We start from the raw sequence: 17,694 nt of genomic DNA, 5'->3' as shown, positions 1-17,694 counted from the left end.
CAGTAAACGCTGTAATCGTCGCAGAAAATTGGCAGCTTTCTCGTCTCTGTTCGCCCCGGTGTAACGGTACAACAAAGTCGATACAGTTGACGCGCGAATGCGTATGCATATGCATAAACCAACGCTTTCCTTTCGACGAAAGCGCGCACCCCTCTCGTACCTACAGAAAACAGGGAAAAAATAGGACTTTCTTCTCCTACTCGAGGCACAAAGGATCCATAAACAGGTGTCCCTCAACAGTTTCTAAAGCGGCGAGACTGCTCCTTCACTCTGTAAATGAAATCTTTTTTTCCGTTCAGCAAATAGACGATATATACGTACGTCTCTTTCTAAATAACAAGCGGCGAAACGTGATTAATAAAGATTCGTGCGAGCAGCCCGAACTAATTAGCTTTCTCCGTGGTTGTTGCTCTATCAATTTTTCCGTTCGGAAAGGTGAAACGTGATCATCACTGTTGATCGAGGTGGCGACCATGCTGGACGCGATGTTTCGCTCGTGGCGCAGACTGTCTCAGGTAAAATATCGTAAAACGCGTTTGTCCACAGGCGGTTCTGCGTTGTCATCGGGCCCTGCCTCGTGTATCTACCTTGCCAGGTAGTAGACGAGCGAGAACGCCTCTCTTGCACTCAGTGACTCAGTCCCCGTTCCTGGAAAGGAACACCTTTATCCCTTGATTTCCTGCCCCGTCTGACGTTTCCACGCTTGAAACGCCCGCTGGAATTCTTCCGTCTTCCACCCGTACTTATTCATTTGCCTCCACTCGGTAATTTGCTCGAAGAAAAGCTGTCCCGTGTGCTCATTCTCCTGAGAACGCTCGAAAGGTTAAACGCTCAGGAAATTAGTGTTTCGGTTCGAATGATACCGTGCGTGTCCGTAACCTGCCCACCTGGGAAACAGAATGGCGCAGGTACCCTTTTTAACAATCTCGAAAACAATGGTCCGCTCGGTCGAGACTGTTGCATTAATTTTTCATTGTTCAGTTTCGTTTGATGTTCATTAGCAGAAATTGGTAGTTCGTTTTCAATTAAATCGTGTGTGCTCTCCTGTTTGTGTCTGGGGATCGATATCGATTTTTGGATTTTTCAATTAAATAAATCTTATGGAATTTTCATCCTGCAGAATGGATTGGTTTGGCAAATAAGTTCGTTCGGTGTTTTTGTGATTTATTCCACTCATAAAACCGAACGAACTCATTTGCCAACCCAATACAATGGTTAAACATTGATTAAATATCATTTTATGTAATGTTTGTGGATGTTGAGTGGTCGGTCATTATATCTATGGATCTTTTCGGCAGATGGAATCCCCCGAGCGCGAGATCTACCGTGATCCAGACGTGGTCCGAGCCGAGGACAGGGTGGACGAGGTGGTGCACACAGACACTGCGAGGAAGATGCTGTCGATCTTCAGGCAGATGGAAGAGAACGCAACGAAGCAGGAGGTACCTAAATTCCCGAAGCCTCTGAAACGGTTCACACCTCCTCCAGAAGACAAATATGAGAAGCTTCCCATGTCAGGATCCGAGGAGGAAGAGGAGGAAGAGGGTGAAGAATCGGAAGGCGAGGATAGCACGGAGGAAAGGGATCCCAACTACGTGCGAGCTTCGGATAAGGTTCGTTTACGTCGATCGACTCGTAGCTTCATTGTTCTCCGTATGAAAAATGGTAGCGTTTATTAACGTGAGCAAGATTTAGCCGATGGTGCCTCGAGATTCTCGCCGATTGAATATGTATGAGCTTGTTCAGACTGCGGGAGGTGCGACCGCCGCTTTGTTCGTCTCCCGTTTGATCTTCAATAAGCTTCTTTACATTTCCGAAGTTTATCATAATATTTCTGCCATGGAAATCCAAATTTTCCTGCCCGTTCTGAGCCTCTCGATTATTTTAAATAGCAAGCAAATTAATTATGCGAATTAATCTTGTCAACGATGATTTAATTTTTTCAATAACGATAGTATTTTTATTTATAAACGACCAGTATCCTAGTCTAACACAATATAAAATTACAAAATTACTAAGCCTTAGAAACGAATGAATGTTCAGTATGTTTGATGAGATTTAAGATTGCAAGTCTCCCAGTATTCAACGTGCTAAAGTATTAAATTTTGTTCACCTGGTGGAAAAACGTCGATCGCCGACGAGCCCGAAATTATACATATATCCTGTATGATAATTTCGCCGCGAAGATCATGGTCTTAGAACGCTCTGTAAGATCGAATGTAACAGATTAGCCAACGAAGGAGTTGATTTAATTGGAGCTACGTCAGTTTGCAATCACAGTATTTACACAGTGATTCGAGGCATCCGTTCAATTAGCACGCGGACGCAACAAAGATGAAACAAGAATAAGAAACTTTCTATCAACCGGCGCATCAATCTCGTATTACCACTCGAATGTGATAAATGACTGGTATTATACTTTCTTCAGATCGGTCATTTCTACTTCAGACTACCAACTAATGACACTGACTAGCTAATACCTTTTCGGGATAAGCATTGTAATTTCCTTCGAGGAATTTGCATTACTTATAATTAGCACCGATGGTATCGTTCACGCATCCCTGGATCGTTTACACATTTCGCATATTATAGAACAATTAAATGAAATATTCGGATATTCTATCAGGATAAGCATTACTTATTATATTCGTCAAAATTCTATGGTTCACAACTACGAATTTATTTTAACGAATTTGTTAGCAGCTAAAACAATTTATTTATAGCTATAACAATATATCTAAGAGTCCTTTCTCCAATATCCGTAATCGGAGAAACGAGCAAGCAAGCGTTTCAGGTACTAATGAATTCCGCTTTCATTAGAAAGAAGAAACGTGCGTTTGTGCGAGCACGAGCGTGTTAACAGCGTCGTGTCGGAGTATCGACACGTTCTTCTATATCCTCTCTTTCTCTCTTTCTCCCTCTCTCTCTTTCCCTGGCTCGTAAAATTCAACAACCCGGTGTTACAGGTGGAGGACGAGTTCCTGAAGCAAGCGCAAAACGCAGCGCGCGCGAAGACTCTTTGCGCGAAGTTCGAGCACTGGGACGAGACGGACGCAAAATCGGTCACGTCGAGCAACCAGCACATCGCCGAAATGGAGATCGCGCAGAATATCGGCGAGCAATCGAGCATAGAATCTGCGAGCAGTCTAAGAGCCCGCTTTGAATCCCTCGGCTCGCAACAGACTGAATCTCCGCGCACCAACAAGGTCAAAGTCAATCGATTCGTGGTAAGTACACAAGTCTCGTAGAAAGACTCCCTTCATCGCCCTCCATTAAATCTCATTCACTGAAAACTATACAACACGATGTCACGCATCTTTTTTCACCTGACTGGTCTGTCGATGCCGTTCTTGCGAAATTTCTTGGCTGCTGGAGCTGCTCTCCCTTCCTTGAGGATTTTCTTATGGGGATTTTTATCGTTTTGGATCCTTGGATTGCATCGTTTTCAATTATTTTCTGGAGGAGGAACTGTTCGAGGCAATTTAGAGAATTTACAAATTGTTTTGCGTTCTTTGAGGTTATTATGTCAATTTTTTTATGGGTTTCGCTATTAAATATAAGACTACACAAAATCTGGAGAACATTTTTGCACTATTGATTCACATGATTTTATTTTTCCAAGCCGAGCCGTGTAAACGCAACTGTAATATTTTCACGTAATGTAAAAAGCTAATTAACTTCGCGGGAACTGCAGCCTGGCATTCATCCCCACACCAGCACAGCACACGAACCACACCCTCCAAACCCTCTTTGTCGTGTGTGTTTTCTCTCCGCATGGTGTGTCGTAAAATCGTTGTTTCCCCACAGTGTTTACTTCTTAATTTACAACCGTGTGCGTTTGTGTGTGCGTGTGTGCGTGTCTCTAAAAGCACGATTCACCACGGTGTCGCTTACTGACCGGACACCGTTCTTCGATTGTTGCACCAGTGTTTAGTTGGCGTTCTCGACATATATGATTTGTTATTAATTTTACCCGCGGACAGTGTTTGTAGCCGCGTGCACGCTGATTTCTGAGTTCCGCAAGACCCCGAGGACGCACGCCGACAGATTTCAGTTTCGTTTCTCGGTGTATATTGTACATACATACTGCAACATAGTGATTCGAGCGATTGGGACACTAATTTCCTTTGTGAAAGACAACGGCATAGTCTCGAAGAAGATTAAAGAAACAAACTACGCTCGTATCACCTATATTTTTCCAAAAATACGAAAACACACAAGCATGATTTACTACCTAGTTTCCACGCGTTGACGTGTTGCCTACGCATTTTGGTCTTGACGTTAAGCGCCTGCAGTGTTGATTGGACGATGATCTGGTGACTCTGGATCATGATCGATTCTCTGTTGATCGCGAACAGTAAAGAACCACATACGCCGAGGATCCGAGGAGAAGGAAGCGGACACGCGAGACGACGATGATGATGACCCGGGACGATCACCGAGAGAGTCGGAGGAGAACGTCAAAAACGCACGCCGACACGCGAGGATCACAAACTCTCGTCGGGATCTTGCGTTTTGATCCATGGTGAAAACCACGTTGTCCGGATCATCGTGCGGTTTTTACTGATCTTTTCTGGGTTTTCTTTTCTAGAGGTCTTTTCTGACAAGCGTTCTCTTAGCGAATCTAGCGTAGGTTGTGTACATTGTCGCGTGCGCGCGGGTACGTCGGGCGTTCCGCACACGAAACTCTGTAGATCTAGCACACTGATGATGGAATTGACGGTGCTGACGGTGGCCCCGAGCTTGCTGATCGCTCGGCTTCTTCGGAAAACTGTTTGTACCACCTTGGGTTTGATCCTGGCTAGTTGGTTTGGGTCTTTGCATCATTAGCTGGTTGATTTGAGTCTTTGGCTTCTTGGGATTTTTAGCCAGCTTGGATCTCTCTAGTTTAGATCTTTAGCTAATTTAGATATTCGGTAACCTGAGTCTCTAGCTGGCTTGTGCCTTTAGCTAATCTAGGTACTTAGCTGCCTTTTGGGTCTTCAACTAGTTTAGGTCATTAACCAATTAGTTCGAGTCTTTAACTAGCTTAAGTTTTCTAGCTAATCGGAGTCTTCAGGAGCTCGAGCCTTTACTTACCTTAGGTCTCTATCTATTTTGGGCATTCAGCGACCTGAGTCTATGGCTAGCTTGTGCCTTTAGCTAGTCTAGGTTTTCAGTCTTTTGGGTCTTCAGCTGGTTCTCTAACCAATTCGAGCCTTCAACTACCTTAGATCTTAATCTAACTTAGGTACAGCGTATCCCGAGTCTCTCGAACTCAAAGTAGGCTTAAGAATACGAAGATCTTGAGCTCTCAGCAAGCTTGGGTCCACCAAGTACCCACGGTCTAACCGAGCGCGGTGCCTAAACGTTCTCAGTGCGATTTCCACTACTCCAACGCTCGACGTATCCAGCTAGTAGCGAACGAACTAGCGAGGTGCAATTTTTCAAGCCAGTCTTTTTGCACGAGAACATTTGTACTACTTTTCGAGGGAGTTTGCGCGAGAGACCCACAAGGGAACAAAGCTCCAGCGACAGTGGAACGACTGCCTAACGCCGCGTTTCGTGCCAAAAAAAAAAAACAAGAATTCAACATCGTCGAACCCTTAATCCCTTCGGAACCAGTGACCTCGTGCCACTATCAAAAAAATAAAAGCGATAAGAGCAAATCGGCTGTCAGAAATGGGTGCCAAAAGTCGCGACGGGCTTCGTTCCCTCGAAAATTAGAAATCTCTGCGAGTGCCAAGCGACAAGATACAAGAAGAAGCGTTCTCCAGAGTTCGGTGCGCAGTGACTCAGAGATTTGTTCGAGTTAAGTAGAATTCGATGTCGCAGCTCGGTGAAAAATGTATGATAGAAAAACGTCGCGACCGAGGAGAGACGCAAGGTAGACTCGCGTGCAACGATATGCTTCCACGTAAAATCACGTCGTGTACACTTCGAACAAGTGTTGTGAGTCACTGTAAAGTGTAAAATGCACGAGCATTTTCGACCGCTTTACAGAGTTTCGAGTCTTTTTACCGCTTGCTAGACGTAGGACATCGGGGACCGTCAGCCGGTAGAAAAGTCAGGGTGCAAAGAATGATGATAGGAGCGGAACCAAAGAATCACAGGGATGCTAAATGATCGATCATCGATCGCTAGAGTCCCCGGGAACCTCACTTCGTTCTCTCGTCGCTGGGAAAACCGACTGTTCTATCTGTACACTCTCGAATACGCATTTCTCTATGTTAGCAATTTGTACAACATACAGGCAGAATTATTGAACTTGTGCGAGATTAAACATCTTTGTTTTTATATCTGCTGATTATTATTGAGATGTAACTTATCTGTAAAATGATTTTCTAGCCAATCCAATATTTTATATTGCAAGAAGACCGAGAAGGATTGTTGAAAAATTGCTGGGACCGTTGAGAAATGTTATTGAGAGTTTCCTAAAGCGATGAGACGATCGAAGAGTGATCGCTAGAGGTGTGACAGGTGTTTCGAGCTCCTCGTCGTATGATCCAGCCAGTGAATTGAACGAAACACAGTTCGGAAACCTTCGTTCCTTCCCTAGGGAATAGACCGGCCTCTCTTTGAGTCCGCGAGGCGAGCGCCCACAGAGGAAAATAGGCTCTTTATAATTTTTATAATGATGTTCAGTGGGTGGACGATACACGGGGCAGCCTCCCGGTTGTCCTCCGAGTCCTCCGCAGTAAGAAATGCGTGAAACCCGGCGGGAGGGCGGGTATCGATTCCTTCAGCATTGCTAACGCGGACGCACAGTACGCATAAACATACTCGTAATACTTAAAAATATATTATATATATAATATATATATATATTTATCATTGGTATAGAAAAACGACGTGTATATCGAATCCCCAGAACCATTTAGCACGCCACGTCGGGACGTGAAACCATCGTCGACCCCAACGAAAGAACATTTTGAACCTGATGATCTTGGATCCATGAATCGTGGATCAAGCCCTTGAAATGCTAGATCTAACCCTCGTTCGCTCCTCGGGTGAAATTTGACCAGTTTTATTCCTTAGATCCTGCAATTTTTTTTCTTATTTCTCGAAGAGTGTTTAAACTCTGAATTTTTACTACGATTTTATTGTTCCAAAATTATGACAATCTATAATTAACAATTTATAAAAAGTAGGAAATTCAGCGTTCAAATACTTTCCGAAACCACTGGATTTGTATGACACGTGAGAAGATGACTGAATTACGGTTGGTCTAATTAATAATATATTCAATATATTAAACAAATGTGCAATGAAGGAGGAGTTATAATGAAGGAAACATATTAACAATTCTTGTTAATACGCAGATTCTAATGCTCGAAGCTCCTATGAATGCAGAATCCTAGAAGATAAAGAATTTTGTGATGATTTCTGCGTGATTATTTATTATAATTCCGTCGAATTGGCACGAGGGAAGGATGATGCGTAATCGATCCGAGTGTCGCGAGAGGATCGCATCGATCTTATCGATTCGATACAGGGTTTCAGGGTTCCGCTCTCGACGAGCCGGGTCAGGTGCAAGATTTTAGAGGCATTAGTGATTTTTTTAATCAAAAGAAACCAGACCTCCGAGTATTACACAGAGAGATCGAAGGGTATAGATTCTATGAAATGCGTATATATATATTCTCTACACAATTTAATCGAGCGATCCACCCTTCTTCTTTCCCCCCGAGGAGCTTCGTCCCTTGATCAATTTTTCAGTGCAATAAGTTTTGTCTTAAACGAGGGAAACCGTTGTTGTTTGAGCCACGCGAGCGCGATTGTTTGTTGTTGATCGGCGGATAGGAGAATATTTATATATCACATACACACATACACACACTTCTCTCTCTCTTTCTCTCTCTCTCTTTCTCTCTCTTTATCTTTGTCTTTTTCTCACACACACAAGCTATGTCCGCGAGTGGGATTTATTTTGAAGCGAAACCGCGCTTGGTTCCCGGCCTGCTCCACCGAGACATGATTATTAATTATTATTATTATTATTATTTCACGTAGACCCTCGTTTGCGTCTTGGGATTGTATAATTTTTAGCGACTTGTACTCTTGTTCTTTACCTTTTACCTTTCACGTGTAACGATTTATTACGATCGTATTGCAAACGATAAATAAAAGGGCACATCCTGACGAAATGATGACTGATGCGAATATTGTAGTGCGTTCACGCCAAACGAACGAATATTTATACTTAATTAATTCTCCTGGGAAAAATGATCCAAAATAACTGATCCTTTGAGAATACTCTGCTCCTTCGTTAGTATGCCATTTTCGAGCTCTCAGCCGAAACAGCGCCCACTGTTCCATAAGTGTCACAGCCTACATAGCTAACAAGGGAAAATTGTATTTCACCGATCCCCGAAGCATCTAACAGCCTCTCATCATCACGACCATCCCTTCATGTGTTCACCCTGTCGACTCTTTCTCTCTCTTTCTCTTTCAACTGTTTTTCTCGGTTCGTTTTTTTATTTTTTCGTTTTCTTTTCTGTTTCTTTTTCCTCTTTGAACCCGACAAACGATACAGGAGATTCAGGCGAGCTGTACGGATGTCTGCGAGAGCTGCCAGAAGAAAGTCTATCCCCTGGAGAAGGTGGAGACGAATAACAAAATCTTCCACAAACAATGTTTCCGATGTCTGCAGTGCAACTGTGTGTTGAGGTAACGAATCTAAAAATCCTAAGCCTGAGAGGATCGTCCAGTTAATGATTTGTTCTTTTCGAGCAGGATGGACACGTTCACCTTGAACAATGGTAAACTGTATTGCATCCCGCACTTCAAGCAACTGTTCATTACACGGGGAAATTACGACGAGGGTTTCGGCGTGGATCCGCACAAGAACAAATGGACGACGAGCGCATCGAACCCGACGAGTCCGGCGCCGATCGCAGTCTCGAACGGCGATCTCTGAGCGGATCGTTTTAATTAATCACAGAGCGAAGAAAATGGCACGCGCCGATCCGGCTTGTGAATCGTCGGCGATGTTGAAACACCGGTCGCCGCTCGGGGACTAAACCCATGGAAAATCGTTCTAGCTCTCCAAAGACCGCCCCCAGCTAATCCCCGCGGGCCTTATTGCGGAATCGATCGATCGATCCACTAAAATTGCGATCCAGTAACCTTCTCCTAGATCCCCAACCGATGCTTCGAATGGACTGTGTCGATCGGAAATCGACCAGATGAACAATCGCGACTGAATATAGGACAACACCCCCGTTTTAGTCCTGCTCTCCTGTCCTTTTTTTAAAGTATTTTATTTCTTTACCTCTAGACCCTATTTTTGCCAATGCCCCATTTCATAAATGTCGCTTAAATGTTTGTTATAATAATAATTATTATTATTACTATTATTATTATTATTATTATTTTTTACTTGTATAACTCTTGGTATTAGTTTATCACACGTGTTGTATAATACAGAATTTCATTGCGCTTTATAAATCAACTGGTGTCCTGTGATTATTCATCCGGTTGTTCAATCCTGTGCGGTCTAGATCCTTTCATGACGGAATGTTGCATCCGTCATAATTATAACTGGATCGCGAATCTCTGTGCACAATAAAAATTTTCTGCATCAATTGAAAAATGCCAGAACCAAATAGAAATGTTTTTCCTCTTCAATAGTGAATAAATAATATTGTATAAAGAATCATTTGGTCAATGAAAGAAATGTTTCTTCCATCTTAATTTTTATAAAACGAAGTCCATAAATGAGAGTCAGCATAAAGCTTCGCAGTCTAGTTACAATTTATTTAAAGGCCACATTTTCCAAACGATTTTCGTTGCGAACGATTAAATTATGCAATTAAAGAATAAATTCCAGCAATTTTAGAAATCGATTTTAGGTAAGATTACGTCGGGAATGATTTTATCGTCATCAAGCCTCCAGCGACTTTCTCAAGATGGCGGCTCAATCACCTCAGTCCGCCATCTTCATTGCCACGCGCGTTCCTGCAGATTGATTTTCACTGTTTTCTTTCGTACGAGCTTATCAGATAATTATCAGGTTTCGTATCACGGTAGACGCTCAGTTCAAATTCTATTATCAGTCTACAAAGTGTGTACTCGTAAAATAATTTCAAACATTCAGCTCATTCTCTCGGTTCTAGTAACAAAATATTAGTATCATTCCCCTTTTTCGTTACCAACCTGTGAGAGTGGCAACCTTGTCTACAACTCCCGTTGTTCAAATCTGCAACTAAAGATACTTTACTCGTTCTGTATAAAATCGTAAGTATTTTCACTGCAAGAAGCTGGATTTAATCTGTGCTCACGATTAACATTTTATTATATTTACAGTAAGTAATCAAATCTACTACGATTGTGGTATATTGAAAAGAAGCTTAAAAATCTTTTATTACAAAATAGTCAATTCCTCCGAGATAAAATAAAGTAGCATTTCTCTATCACGAATATTTAACTCTCAGCCAAACAGAATTTCCTCTCTCGTCTAATAAATAATTACTGAAGAAGTCAGGAGGCTAAACAATTCTTGCAACTCTAGACAAGTGAAGTATTTCAGATGGAAATCTGCGTGGACTCCCTAGAATCCGCAAGGAACGCCATCAAAGGCGGAGCAAAGCGCCTCGAAGTCTGTGCAGCCCTCTCCGAGGGTGGTTTAACCCCCAGTCCTGGCCTAATTAAAAAGATCAAGAGCTTCTCATCGATCCCAATTTACGCGATGCTCCGTCTACGCACTGGCAACTTCGTATACTCCAAGGACGACATGGAAGTGATGTTGGAGGACCTAAAAATCCTAAAGAACCATGGTGCATACGGCTTCGTTTTCGGAGCGTTAACCTCAAACGACGAAATCAACGTTGAATTCTGCAAGGCCATTCTTTTCCATGCCAGTCCCTTGCCAGTTACCTTTCACCGAGCTTTCGACGAGGTCACTGACCCTCTGAGGTCGTTAGAAACGTTAATAGAACTTGGTTTCGAAAGACTACTGACCTCTGGTCAGAAAGACACTGCTCAAGAAGGTTTGGAGATTATAAAGACTCTGGTTCGTGAAGCTGGTGATAGAATCGTGATCATGCCAGGTTCTGGTATCACTGTAGATAATATTTCAAAGATCAAGATGGCGACCGGAGCGGTGGAATTTCATGCGTCCGCTAAGAAGAAGATGGTAACTTCCGGTGGGAATAAAATTAAGATCGGGGCTGATAAGGAGAGCTTTGTTATGGTGACTGATAGCGATCTCGTGCGAGACATGGTATCGATTGTGGCTGAATAATTGGAGTAATCATTCGCCAGTATTTTTTACTGTTTTAATCAAAAGGATTAAATTATTTTAACTATTCTATGTGATTATAAGAAAGATAAGTAAGTTTTTAATACACTGTTCTAAAATATAAATATAAATTAGAATCGAGGGACACTGCAATAAAATTTTTATTGCCATAAAGTGTTCTCACGATAGTAAAATGTCAATTGAGCATTAATTAATATGTTGAGGCAAATTTCCATCTGCTTCCCTTCTCCTATAACAGATACGGAACACTTATCTTAGTGTCTGTTAACCAAACGTACACAGCATTTGCTTTTTTACCTCTGGACACCTGCTGCGTTTACGACCTCAGCCAGGTAGTATTGAAAGAATTCGTCGAATGCAGTTCGCGAGGACGTAAAATTCTTCATAGTCATCGTGTCGTGGTAGAAAAATAAGTCTCTTGTGAATTGATACACATCTGATGAATATTTTTATACTTTACACATGAAACATAAATATAGAACAATGCATCCCAACTACATAGAATTTACAAATGGAATCAACGATCATTTTTTTTGGTTGGTCCATCGGATGGTCTTAAATTTCATCTCGCCGGTGAAATTTGCTCGCGCGACGATTCGTCACCGTTTTGAAAAATTCGCATTCGCTCGCCGGAGTGGTAAAAGTGAAATCCGGGCGAACGGTTGTTCTCCCGAACAGAAAAAGGGAACAGCGCAATAAAATTTTCCACTGTGAGCACGGAGGCTGTCTAGTGAACTCGCTGACGGTTATCGTCGAGATTTAAATAGCACGATTTACATATAAATTGCGAAGACAAACGCGTGCTGTTGCGTACGACTTTCCTCGGACGCGAAAAGAAATTGCAGTTGCTCAAAATTTCTAGAACGCATGAATATTTCAGATAATTGTGACTCTACTATTTAATCGCTCAGCGAAATAAAAAACGAACCGAAGAAAGTAGTAATTAGCAATTTCGAAAGCCTGAAAAAATTGAGTTGCGATGAAAAGTCGAGTGAAAACGACATAGCCTAATTAATCGGAAGAAGAGGAAAGAATGAAAGGAGTCTTTCCGGTCGAAAGATTCTTTTGTTCCGTGATTCGAAATTTGTCGATTAATTGGAACAGAACTATTTTCACGGGTTTATGGTGATATCTTTATACACGAGAGATGCAAATGCATCCTTCGGCTGCGTACCAATGAGACTAGCAGACGTTATTAACGTTGACACTCGAATCGCAATGGCTTCGCGACGCGCTCACGCAAATGGCATCCCTGTTGCGTGCTAGAAATTATGCATTAGGGGATTGACGATTTTGTGTCGCGGGGACCCAGGAGCACAATCATTCGATGACTCAGAACCGATGAAATTATCTTTGAGCCCTTCCGCCTGCATACTGATCGTTGAACAAGCTGACAGATGACAGCTCTGTTTCCCGTTCCTTTTTACGAGATCAGTGCGTTTCAATTGTTCTGAGACAGTAATTTTATTTCATGAAGAACTTAGTGGGAAATCGTAGGGTCGAATTATTTTTCGGACAATTATTAGTGATTAGTGATTATTTGCAATAATGCTGCTTTGTAATAATTCCTTTAGAAAACAGCGTTTAATGTACGCCCAAAACTACCCACCATTAAATTGTATGCATTATAAGAGTGCATACACAAGGCTATCTAACGATGAGCAACCATCTTCAACTGTATAAATGCAAAGCAACATGAAAGCGTCATTTAGATGCAAAAGAATTTTGCACATAAACCTCATAGTATATATTAACTCTCCCCAAAGGACAAAAATAGGTATAAAATCATAATAATCGCAAAATAAAAAAACTTCTTCCGTCTTCCACCCAAATATTAAACCTTAATCAATTTCAAACATTTGCAGATTTCGCGAAAATACCAAAACAGCCGTGACAATTTCGCGGTGAAGGTTGCAAACCGAAAGCGATCCGGCAGAGATCGTGGTTCTTCGATCGTCGATCAAATACACAGGCGTGTCGCAACGGATCCGCGGCGAATTTTGAATTGCATTCACTTGCACAATCGGCGGGGCCAACGGGGACCCCTCGCACGCGGAAGATGACGGCACTGCTGTGGCCCGAGTGCAGCCACTTTCGATTTGCGACACACACGACACGGGCATGCGTCGGCCTGTCGGGTAAAAGTGCGATGTGGGCCTGGGCCGGGCTGGGTCAGGCCCGACCCGGGACCGCGGACTAACTCGCGAATCGAAAGCCGCCTTAGAACGTGTGCGCCGAGGAGCAAATCTTGCGTGAGTCACGCACACATCGGACCGAGGCCGCTACCGTGTTTATTGCGTGTGCAATTTGCACGGACAGTGGCGTCGGTCTGTTGGAATTTGATTACCATAAATCTCGTGGATAAGTCACGGGATCACTCTAACACCGTCGATCTGACTGATAGTCATTCTGACTCGCTCGATTTTTAGTTGTCCAGTATGTTCCTTACTTCGTGCGATTTCATTCGCTCTTGGCTGGATCATGTTCACTAACGAATATCTATGATGAAAAGGTTAGACCCGAACCTTGGTTAGATTTCGAAAAATTTCTTTTCGAATTTTGAGCTTCGTTTGGACGTAGCCCAATCACCGATAAGCTTATTAGGCTGACGATAGCTTCAAGAGTGAAATCATTTGGAATTGGTCGTCCAAATGGTTTTTAAATTGGATTTTAAGAAAGTGCATCGCACTGCTGTATTAATTAATGGTTTATACAATTCTTCATAGATTACTTTGCTAACAACGCATAATGTGCCATAAATGCACAAATATGGGGTGGAGCAAGGAACAGTTGTGGACGTTCCTTCTTCTTTATATTTGCGTCACGAAATTCTTTCTTGTGTGTAACGGATGTTGCGTGGCCGGGGATCGATGCCAAATAGAAGAAGACGATGGGGGTTGAATTTTCCCCTCCCATAGGGTGGGATAACAGCGCCGGCGCCCATGACGCGTGGAGTTGACCAGCGGATAGTGTTTGCTCTCCAGCTTCGTACACCTGTGAAGTGCGTCAGCTTAGAATAGAGGTTCTCAATCCTTTCTATTCGGCGACCCCCTTTCAAAACACGTCTCCCACAATCATTCATATCTTCAAAATTAACTGGAATTCCATACACGTTTCGATCGAATGAAATATAAATATTTCATGGAATGACAATTCCATGTCCATAACTGTTGTGCGTGATATTAGCCCTTAGCGTGTTGCGTGAGATAGACTTGCGGTTATATAAAAGTCAATATCTCATGAACAAACTAGAATTAACCTAATTCGCTTACCTTGATTATCTAGCGCAAACACGGTGTACCGTAAATTACTTAACTCATTTTTCGCCGAACTACTGGAACTAACGAAAAGCGAAGCTATAAATCGGTTGGACGTATATGCTGATAGTTTAATTTGTTTTCCTTGTTGCCAATACACTTCTTGGAATGGTACGATAGGAAATAATTTAGGTGAGATAATCGCAATGCCTGAAGAATCTCCGTTGAGTATATGTTCACAAACTACCCCTCGATTCAAACATACGTCTATGTATATTCAGCTGCACGAATAAAACAATGGGTTTAAAAATTACGGGCATCGTGTTTTTAATGAATAAGATACTTCATTCATCTTATTTTGTTAATCAGAGAACAGATGGAAACACAGTGTTTATAAAATTTGCTCAAACTTTCTAGTCGTCGTATTAAAGCACCAAAACCTTGAGGACTCTATCCACACTAAATAAAGCGGTTTGCGCCCTTGAAACCTTGTCCACGGCCGAAGGTAAATGGCCAGAAAACGAGGACATTAGAACTAATGCTATAGTCCGTCAATAATAGAGTGTTCAGGTAAATGACAGTCCCATTGTACTTCGGGCTCGGAAAGTAGACCAAGGTATCGCGGGTCCGGTGATGATAACGATAATTTATTAATCCGTGAGATGAACCGAGTGTCCGTTTGGGGTCGCTGGCGACCCAGCTGGGAACCTCTGTCCTCGACTATGTACCGTGTGTCAGTGGACTGCCGGTGTCTGCGCGTTATTGCTCAACGAGACTCGTCTCTCAGTGCGAGAAAGACGTTCAGACGGTTCGGGCGTCCTGATCCGTGCACTCCGGCCTCGTCATTCCACCTTCTCCGTGTCCGACGAATCTTCGCGCACGGTAATCACCGAAATTACAATTAATTTATCCACCTGTGCTCACCCATGGACCGCGAAACACATCCGGCTTGCGAATTCAAACGATTCTCTACGCGCAACTCACGAGACAGGGTCCTGTCAAAATTGATTGTCATTCGATGATTTTGATTGTTGGTGAAGGACCGTGATCATGTGTTTGCAAGTGTGACAGTGTGGCCAGCATTCGACATCCTGGTGTGCGAAACCCGGTCTCGTTTATGATTGCTAACGCATTCAGGAAACGGGGAATTTGCGTCTCGCGCGTGTCATCTCGCGGATCCGCGATTTTTTTATCGGGAATGACAGAAATAAACGTTGAACGTTCGTTATGTAAATGTCCGCGAGTTTGTGACACGACATTTCATGGAAATCCCCTGTTTTCCGAGCCTGGATACGATTTTTGTGACGTCGAGCGTTTTATTCACTGCTCGTAAGAAGAATCATAAACTGGCTGAGATTCTGCTTGATTCGTCATAGTGGTAATTTGTTTAACCTTTGACCGGTATTGTGCCAATTGCAAGACTGTCTCGTCTGGTATCTTTGCAGTAATTTCCATAGTGTTGGATAAATCTGTGCCTGTTCATAACAAGTTCCTAAACAAGTTTAGTTAATTTCTTCATTCTCTACTTGTTTCTCAAGTGAAATATACTAGAAAATACATTTCTCTTTTATTCGAATGAATAAATTCTTATTCTGATATAAAACCTGATTTTTCAATTAAAGTAAACACCTAAAGTAATAAAACAAAAAATTTCGATAGAACAGAGGATGTTCAAGAGAGTTTTCGATTTTGTACCGAAGGGTTTGATTTTAATACAGAGTTTGTTTCCTGCGTGCTTTCTATCGCCAACGTGGTCTCGGCGTTCTCCTGTCGCGATTAGCATGCCGGCACGCGGAACGTTCGCATAACAGATTTTGTGCACGTTGCGCGCGCTACTCTTACGAAATCGCAATGCTGGAGGAAGTGTAACCAAGGAAGCTTGAGTATCAAATTCGAAAAACGGAGTCGTGATATCGCACGATCAGTGATATCACGTGAGATCAGCCGAATATTGCTGTGCTCGGTGGAATAGACTTGCTGACCTGCTTTTCCACGGGCTCCTCGTAACCTCCTACATGCTTGTACAGGGTGTCCCAAAGACGTTTTCATTCGTTGTGCTATTTTTACACAGACGGTTCAGAAATATGTTCAACTAAACATTTTTAAAACGTCATCATTCCACATCTTCTTTCCCATCTTCTTTGGGATGCGATAGAAGGTCTAACGGAGTCGAGAACATTTTTATCAATTCCAATTTCTGTAAACTAATCCATACAAATCTAATATATCTACATTACAGATTTGTTACTAATCGAAGGAACTAATTTTCTGCTATTCACCAGTAAAAAAAAATTTGTGGACATTCCGTGACGTGTATCGAGACACCAAAGCACTTGTTGCCATAGTTAGCACTCAGTATTTAGAAAGTGTTAGCCAAATATCAGGACACTCGAGTTGTGGCGACTGTTGTCTGGTCGTTGATTGGACGTGGACTGGTCTGTTGATTCAAGAAATTTCATCGATTTCTTCTTAAATTTGCACGTTCTGCTGCTAAAGCGTCACTAGAATTGCAGTTGATCGGGTCAATAAATGCCATTTAGAAAGTGTCAACGAAATATCAGGACACCGAATGGTCTCGATCGGTTTGAGTGTGTTCCGCGGTCGTTCAAGTTTCTTCAAAGAAGTTCGTCTCGGTCGGTAATTAGGGACAGGTGTTTGGCCGCGATCGGCCCGTGGACCCGTCTCTCGGATGCCCTAAAAACTCACCTCTCCTCAAAACCGTGAAAGTCATCTGCTCGATAGCTCTCGTGATTTACGGAGCTCGCCGTCAACAGCAAGTTTCGAGCGACCTACAAACATATTTTCCCGCCACGCCGGAAGTCTCCGCGTGCTGCCGCGTGTTTTCGATCTATCCTTATTATCCCGTCTCTTTCGTACGTCATTCAGCTATATTTTGTAAAATTCCAGGACGTATCAAACTCATAATTTGCCTACTAAACTGTTCGAATCACATCCTGTTCTTGAAACGAAGTGGACCAACGAAACGGTTCTCTATTCATCTCGCAAAAAATAAGAATATCTAATAATAATGACAATTGATTTTTGTCTCACACGTGTGGTTGGAGAAAATACACATACGAAAGTGGAGAGAGCAACAGTCATGCAAATAATAATTTAATGCAACAGTGAAACTGTGTGGCAGACTTTCAGAGATTTCCTTCGGATCGCTTCTGAAAAATTTAACGATGCATTATG

At 42.6% G+C, this 17,694-nt stretch overlaps 2 protein-coding genes across 13 annotated transcripts in view; both read left to right on the top strand.

Moving 5' to 3' along the window:
- The window catches only part of LOC143216287 (uncharacterized), a 77,433-nt gene extending 68,008 nt beyond the window's left edge, over positions 1-9,425 (top strand). For 9 of the 12 annotated variants that reach the window (XM_076439200.1, XM_076439199.1, XM_076439198.1 and 6 more), the window contains 4 exons: positions 1,299-1,613; positions 2,967-3,227; positions 8,516-8,649; positions 8,716-9,422. In XM_076439200.1, coding sequence (XP_076295315.1) covers positions 1,299-1,613; positions 2,967-3,227; positions 8,516-8,649; positions 8,716-8,899 — 894 coding nt within the window. In that variant the 3' untranslated portion in view covers positions 8,900-9,422. Of the gene's footprint in view, positions 1-1,298; positions 1,614-2,966; positions 3,228-4,358; positions 8,127-8,515; positions 8,650-8,715 lie in introns of those variants that run through there. The other 3 variants (XM_076439189.1, XM_076439188.1, XM_076439197.1) reach the window with 3 other exon arrangements.
- Positions 9,426-9,742: 317 nt separating this feature from the next.
- Positions 9,743-12,668, top strand: LOC143216294 (copper homeostasis protein cutC homolog). Its single transcript, XM_076439209.1, has one exon. The coding sequence runs from the start codon at positions 10,511-10,513 to the stop codon at positions 11,222-11,224; it is 714 nt and encodes a 237-aa protein (XP_076295324.1). The 5' UTR covers positions 9,743-10,510; the 3' UTR covers positions 11,225-12,668.
- Positions 12,669-17,694: the final 5,026 nt, after the last annotated feature.

The sequence above is a fragment of the Lasioglossum baleicum genome, chromosome 15 (assembly GCF_051020765.1).
Source record: "Lasioglossum baleicum chromosome 15, iyLasBale1, whole genome shotgun sequence".
NCBI classification, from domain to species: domain Eukaryota; kingdom Metazoa; phylum Arthropoda; class Insecta; order Hymenoptera; family Halictidae; genus Lasioglossum; species Lasioglossum baleicum.
The sequence above is the reverse complement of the archived record's forward strand: the minus strand, read 5'-3'. Positions and strand labels throughout refer to the sequence as shown.

Bases quoted from the DNA above. Each gene is read 5' to 3' on its own strand.
- LOC143216294 (XM_076439209.1), top strand. From the start codon at position 10,511: ATGGAAATCTGCGTGGACTCCCTAGAATCCGCAAGGAACGCCATCAAA.